This window comes from Salmo trutta, chromosome 17 (assembly GCF_901001165.1).
Source record: "Salmo trutta chromosome 17, fSalTru1.1, whole genome shotgun sequence".
Taxonomy (NCBI): domain Eukaryota; kingdom Metazoa; phylum Chordata; class Actinopteri; order Salmoniformes; family Salmonidae; genus Salmo; species Salmo trutta.
Window position 1 is genome coordinate 34,031,086 of NC_042973.1, and position 7,393 is coordinate 34,038,478.

At 38.8% G+C, this 7,393-nt stretch overlaps 1 protein-coding gene across 3 annotated transcripts; it reads right to left on the minus strand.

Annotated features, from left to right (window-relative positions):
- Positions 1–664: 664 nt before the first annotated feature.
- Positions 665–3,527, minus strand: LOC115152088 (CD209 antigen-like protein A). 3 transcript variants are annotated; one of them, XM_029696597.1, is made up of 6 exons: positions 3,284–3,522; positions 3,109–3,198; positions 2,916–3,023; positions 2,604–2,746; positions 1,305–1,405; positions 665–1,175 (listed from the first exon to the last, which is right to left on the minus strand). In XM_029696597.1, the coding sequence occupies exons 1-6, from the start codon at positions 3,393–3,395 to the stop codon at positions 1,025–1,027; spliced, it is 705 nt and encodes a 234-aa protein (XP_029552457.1). In that variant the 5' UTR covers positions 3,396–3,522; the 3' UTR covers positions 665–1,024. The 3 variants fall into 3 exon arrangements, with proteins under 3 accessions (XP_029552457.1, XP_029552458.1, XP_029552459.1); XM_029696598.1 differs by lacking the exon at positions 3,109–3,198 and having other exon boundaries at positions 3,284–3,525; XM_029696599.1 differs by lacking the exons at positions 665–1,175; positions 1,305–1,405 and adding an exon at positions 1,431–1,545 and having other exon boundaries at positions 3,284–3,527.
- Positions 3,528–7,393: the final 3,866 nt, after the last annotated feature.

Consider the following 7,393-nt stretch of genomic DNA (forward strand, 5'->3'; position numbering starts at 1 on the left):
AGTGTATTACTGTGTTGATGCGTTTCACTACCAGGGACTATGTGTAATAGTGTGTTATTCTACCAGGGTGGTGTTTCCTCTACCACCTCTGGGTATCATAGCCACTAGTACATCATCAAAACTCAGGGGCCATATCCTCAGGCCAGGAACAACACATGCACGCACACACACACACACACACACACACACACACACACACACACACACACACACACACACACACACACACACACACACACACACACACACACACACACACACACACGCAAACAAATAAACACACACACACTCACAGGGCTGATCTGTAAACCCTGTAGTGCCAGCTGTGAGTCATGGCAGCCTGTTGACATTCTGTAACTGTGATATATGCCAGCGGATGAATGTGTAATTAGGCCTTGGCAGGGACTCCACAGTTACTTAGCTCCACACTTCATTATTGTCCACACCCCCCCCCGGTTGCTTCTAACCCTACAGCCACACTGATGATTTAAGCTAATGTAGGAACAGAACGGGAGAAACCTTCTCTTCTTCTCTGTTTCCTCTGGTGGAGGGCCATTCTCCTGCTGTAAGGGATTTGCCGGTTGTTTTAAAACGTTTTGATTCAAAGAGTTTAGACGTGTAAGAAAGCATTGTATGTGACACCGTGGAATGATTCAGATGGGCATAGGTGTGTATTATTCTTTTATTTAGAAACCTGGAAAAAGGTGGAGTCATACATCCATACTTTTGGTATAAGATATAAAAGGACTCAAATGACAACAAAACAAAGTAAAATAACATATTTTGGGGTTATTATAGGGTAATAGCAGTTGTACTAAGCTAATTAGGCATTGATATATATATATATATTTATTTATTTATTTAAACAATGGGGAAATATAATTAATCAAAATTATAATTGAAATGATAATCTAATAATTTGATGCAATAGTCCAAGCAGGAGTTGTAAATAAAAGCATATAGAGTATATTACTTGATGGTTCATGTAGCCTATAAAATAATGCAGTTATATATGCAGTTTGAGTTACGGATAAGCCACTTTCTCACAGATCCCTAACTTCAGTTTACCACAAGGTACATCATTCCAGCTCTGCTCTATGTTAGAATAAATTAACATTCTCTCAGCACAGTCCTCTTCACCGCCAAAACTGTTAGGCTCTCCACTCTTCCAGTACCTGTAACCAATCAAGACCCAGCCCTCAGTTTACAAACACAAAGTAAATGGAATGGAATGTAAAGAAATTGAGGCCTGTGGCTTTAAATGAAGTACAGTTATGGGACATTAGAATATTTAAATGTCTTACTCTATGGTCAGTGGTGTTCCATCCACCCATTTCCATGACCCCTCTGTCTCTATGTCAGACAGACCAATCCAGAACATCCCATTGAATCCATTGATAAAATTCTAAAGTATTGGCACAGACATTTCATTTCAACAAAACTCACTGAATCCTTCATCAATAACTAGGGCCAGTTGTTTTCTGGGTTTTTTCTTTCATCGATATTTCCATCATTATCCACTAGGGTTGCTGCAGGTAGAAAATCCTAGGAAATGTTAAATGACACAAGCTTGAGTGTTGAGTCTCGGTTGGGGCTACCCTCTGAAATCGCTACAACATACTTCCACGGTTGGTTTCATTGACTCTCCTGTTAAACTGCTCATAATTGACAAATGTTTTGCTTCAACTTCCAAGTCTGTTGGAGAGGATCAGCTTGAGTGAAGTGACGTGTAGTGTAGAATTACTGATCTACAAATAATATTCCCTGCCAAATAATAGGCTTTGTGCAATTAAAATGTGTAGAGCTACGCCTTCCCAGGCGATTGATTGATTGATTGATTAAAGACATTTTTTTACCTGAAGCAAACCTAGTGGATAATGCTGGAAATAACAGTTAAAGAAAAAAAAAATCACCAAAACAGCTGGCCCTACCAATAACTACAACAACACCATTTCTACTGCTGCTACTAGTACTATCCATTTACCCCTTTTCTCTCCCCTCCCTCTCTCTTCTCCCCTCCTTTTACCCCCCTCTTCCCTTCCTTTTCCCTTTCCTCCTACCTCAATATCTCTCCTCATTTCTTCTCTCTCTCTCTCTCTCTCTCACTCTCTCTCTCTCTCTGCCTCTCTGTCTGTCTGTCTCTCTGTCTGTCTCTCTGTCTGTCTCTCTGTCTGTCTCTCTGTCTCTCTCTGTCTCTCTCTGTCACGGCTGTTTGAAGGATCGGGCCAAAATGCAGCGTGTTTGTAGTTCCACATCTTTATTTATTTGTGAAACGTAATGCAATACACAAAATACTTGAACTAACAAAAACAACAAACCGTGACGCAGAGAGAAACAAACACTACTCAAAAGATAATCACCCACAAAAACAGGTGGGACAAACATCAATTTAAATATGACCTCCAATTAGAGACAACGACTACCAGCTGCCTCTAATTGGAGATCATACCAAACAAAACCAACATAGAAATACAAAACTAGAAACTAAACATAGAAATACAAAACATAGACAAACACCCCCTGTCACGCCCTGACCTACTCTACCATAGAAAATAACCACTTACTATGGTCAGGACGTGACAGTCTCTCTCTGTCTTTCTCACCTGTTCCTCTCTGCTGTCTATGATCACCAGGTCTGCTCCATTCCTTACACAGTCCTGTTTGCTCTGCTCCCAAGTCTTCTCCACAGTGGAGAAGAGGTAAAAACTGGATCCAAAATGACGCCATCCCATTTTAAAATGATGCTCTGTTGAAGAGCAAAGGAGAACACATGTTCAAGCAGCAACTTTATACTTGTAAACCCATGAACCCAATAACACTAATAATGGCAATAATAATTGCGATTGTTATGGTGTGTGTGTGACTGAATTCCAGCCAGTCCAAATGGTGTGGTCAGATAAGGATAACTCACTCACCCATAAACAATAATTTCTTTTGAAGGTTATCTATCTCCCCCTTTAGCTGGTCTGTCTCTGTCAATAGCTTAGTCTGCTCCTCCTCAAAGTCACCTGCCACTCTATTGTCTGCAAAGAAACATAAAAAGCAATGACCAAAATAATCACACTAAAACAACATGACTATCAATGATATAAAACTGGGTAAACTCACAGTGGACACAAAGGCCTGTGATCCCAGCCAGTAAAAGAGCACACAGCAGCCCCAGACACACTACAGCACCTTTGAGGTGGTTACTCTTTGCTGAGGATCAAAGACATGATTTACAGCTTACTGTGGTACAGCTTAGCAGGTTGTGAAAGATGTGAGTGTTGTTTTTTAATCTTACCAAATTGTTGCCTTCCTGCCATACCACTGGAGGTGACGTCCTGGGTCTCAATGTTGGGGTCATGAAGAACCTTTACGGTTTCAGCACTAACATTAGCATACATTTTCTCCATAACATCAGTACTTTTCAGTTCCTCCTCAATGGTGTCAGTTGGTAAAGGTTATACTGAGTCTATACAGTGTTTTAAAACTGTATCTGTCTGTTCACCATCCCATTTTTTGACTGACATTTCCGGAAAACTGTCAAGAAAAGAGAACCAAAAGTAAAACTTCTTGTTAGGGTTGAGGAACCTCTAACATTATATTGAGAGAGGCATGTTTTTAAACTGAATTCTTTGTGATTTTCGAGTGGTGAGTTCCTAATTTGTACAGAAGTAGCTAGCTAGTTATGCTAAAGTTAGCTAACCAAAATAATGTTTACAATGTCATGGCTGAATGCCTCTTGCATTAACTCTTAACTTCCCACAATGGTTTTAATCATTACAGGACATCCATTCCATTTAGCTACTGTTTAGTTGTACAGTGCCTTCAGAAACTATTCATACCCCTTGACTTATTCCACATTATCTTGTGTTACAGTCTGAATTCAAACATTTTCTCATCCATCTACATAAAATACCCCATAACGACAAAGTGAAAACATGTTTTAGAAATTTTTGCAAATTCATTGAAAATTAAATACAGAAATATCTAATTTAAACAAGTATTCACACCCCTGATTCAGTACAGTACATATTAGCTGTAATCGCTGCCAAAAGTGATTCTATGTGTCTTTCTGGGTAAGTCTCGAATTTTCACACCTGGATTGTACAATATCTGCACATTATACTTTTTTTAATACTGCAAGCTCCGTCAAGTTGGTTGTTGATCATTGCTAAACAGCAATTTTCAAATCTTGCCATAGATTTTCAAGCCAATTTAAGTCAAAACTGTAGCTAGGCCACTCAAGCGTTCAATACCGTCTTGGTAAGCAGCTCCAGAGTATATTTGGCCTTGTGTTTTAGGTTATTTTCCTGCTGAAACGTGAATTTGTCTCCCAGTGTCTGGTGAAAAGCAGATTGAAACAGGTTTTCCTCTAGGATTTTGCCTGTGTTTATCGCTATAGCTTTTCTTTTTATTATGAAAAACTCCCTAGTCCTTGCCGATGACAAGCATACCCATAACATGATGCAGCCACCATCATGCTTGAAAATATGAAGAGTTGTTCTCAGTGATGTGTTATGTTGGATTTGCCCCAAACATAAAGCTTTGTATTCAGGACATAAAGTTAATTTCTTTGCCACATTTTTATTTTGTTCTTTTTATTCTGTACAAGCTTTTCACTCTGTCATTTAGGTTAATATTGTGGAGTAACTACAATGCTGTTGAGCCATCCTCAGTTTTCTCTTATCACAGCCATTAAAGATGAGAGTTCTTAAGGATTGGACCATTCCTTTTCAATTTCTGCCCTAAATGTCATACCCAAATCTAACTGCCTGTAGCTCAGGCACTGAAGCAAGGATATGCATATTCTTGGTACCATTTGAAAGGAAACACTTTGAATTTTATGGAAACGTGAAAGAAATGTAGTAGAATATAACACAATAGATCTGGTAAAAGATAATACAAGGAAAGAACTAACCGTCATTATGTATTTTTTTGTACCATCGTCTTTGAAATGCAAGAGAAAGGCCACAATGTATTATTCCAGCCCAGGTGCAATTTAGATTTTGGCCACTAGATGGCATCAGTGTATGTGCAAAGGTTTAGACTGATCCAATGAACCATTGCATTTCTGTTCAACATTTTGTATGAAGACTGCCCAAATGTTTATTAATAACTTTTCATTTTCAAAATTTTGCACTCTCCTCAAACAAAAGCATGGTATTCTTTCACTGTAATATCTACTGTAAATTGGACAGTGCAGTTAGATTAACAAGAATTTAAGCTTTCTGCCAATATCAGATATGTCTATGTCCAGGGAAATTTTCTTGTTACTTACAACCTCATGCTAATCGCATTAGCTTACGTTAGCTCAATGTCCCGTGGAAGGGACGCCAATCCCAAATAAGTTTTTAACCTGTCTGGGGTATGTGGGACGATTTCGTCCCACCTACGTAACAGCTACTGAAATTCCAGTGGCGCGATTTTTGAATCGTTAGAAATACTATTACTTCAATTTCTCAAACATATGACTATTTTACAGCTATTTAAAGACAAGAATCTCGTTAATCTAACCCCACTGTCCGATTTCAAAAAGGCTTTACAACGAAAGCAAAACATTAGATTATGTCAGCAGAGTGCCCAGCCAGAAAAAATCAGACAGCCATTTTTCAAGCTAGCATATCATGTCACATAAACCCAAACCACAGCTAAATGCAGCACTAACCTTTGATGATCTTCATCAGATGACACACCTAGGACATTGTGTTATACAATACATGCATGTCTGTTCAATCAAGTTCATATTTATATCAAAAAACAGCTTTTTGCATTAGCATGTGACGTTCAGAAAACGCATAACCCCCGGCAAACTTCCGTTGAATTTACTAACAGTTTGCTAAATTACTCACGATAAACGTTCACAAAAAGCATAACAATTATTTTAAGAATTATAGATACATTACTCCTCTATGCACTCGATATGTCCGATTTTAAAATAGCTTTTCGGATGAAGCACATTTTGCAATAATCTAAGTACATAGCCCGGCATTACAGGGCTAGCTATTTAGATACCCACCCAGGTCAGCATCCACCAAAATCACATTTCCTATAAGAAAAATGTTCTTACCTTGCTTGTTCTTCATCAGAATACACTGCCAGGACTTCTACTTCAATAACAAATGTTGGTTTGGTCCCAAATAATCCATCGTTATATCCAAACAGCGACGTTTTGTTCGTGAGTTCTAGAATGCTTCTTCCCGGTTTCGCGCATGGCGCATTGGCGTGTCAAAAATGTCTAAATATTCCATTACCGTACTTCGAAGCATGTCAACCGCTGTTTAAAACCAATTTTTATGCCATTTATGTCGTAGAGAAGTGATAATATTCCGACCGGGAGTATGCATTGAGCCTAAACAGCCAAATAAAATTTCTCCTCAGAAGCGACTCATGCACGCGCATCATTCAAAGGTCCTCGGAGCAGCCACTTACAAAAGGCGATAATCTGTTTCAACCTGAGGCTCCCTCGTAAACCTTCAGTTATTTCGCGGGCTCTGAGAGCCTATTGGAGCCCTGGGAATTGTCACGTTACAGCTAAGATCCTTACTTTTCAATAAAAAGATGCAAGACGCACGACTCCTTGTCAGACAGGGTACTTCCTGCTTGAAACCTTGTCAGGTTTTTGCCTGCCATAGGAGTTCTGTTATACTCACAGACACCATTCAAACAGTTTTAGAAAATTCAGAGTGTTTTCTATCCAAACCTGAACAATAATATGCATATTCTAGCTTCTGAGTTGGTGTAGGAGGCAGTTAAAAATGGGAACATATTTTTCCAAAATTCTCAATACTGCCCCCTAGCCCAGACAGGTTAAACTCTGTAACTGTTTTAAAGTCACCATTGGCCTCATCATGGTGAAATGGCGGTTTCCGGTTTCTCATGGCGGTTTCCTTCCTTTCCGGCAACTGAGTTAGGAAGGACGACTGTGTCTTTGTAGTGACAGGGTGTATTGATACACAATCCAAAGTGTAATTAATAACTTCACTGTGCTCAAAGGGATATTCAATGTCTGCTTTTCTTATTTTTACCCATCTACCAATAGGAGCCCTTTTTGAGAGGCATTGGAAAACCTCTCTGGTCTTTGTGGTTGAATCTGTGTTTGAAATTCACTGATCGACTGAGGGACCTTACAGATAAATGTATGTGTGGGGTACAGAAATGAGGTAGTCATTGAAAAATCATGTTAAACACTATTATTGCACACAGAGTGAGTCTAATGCAACTTAATATGTGACTTGTTAAGCACATTTTTACTCCTGAACTTATTTAGGCTTGCCATAACACAGGGGTTGAAAACTTTTTGACTCAAGATATTTCAACTTTCGATTTGTTAATTATTTTGTAAGAAAATCAAAAAATCTAATTCCATTTTGACATTATGGGGTATTATACAATGGGTGGTTCTAATCCT

What these genes read in the sequence shown, in the direction of transcription:
- LOC115152088 (XM_029696597.1), bottom strand. Translation starts at nt 3,395, where the DNA reads ATGGAGAAAATGTATGCTAATGTTAGTGCTGAAACCGTAAAGGTTCTT. An exon ending in AAAGAAATTATTGTTTATGG is followed by an intron (nt 2,747 to 2,915) that starts GTGAGTGAGTTA and finishes GCTCTTCAACAG; the next exon opens with AGCATCATTTTAAAATGGGA. An exon ending in TAGACAGCAGAGAGGAACAG is followed by an intron (nt 1,406 to 2,603) that starts GTGAGAAAGACA and finishes CCAATACTTTAG; the next exon opens with AATTTTATCAATGGATTCAA.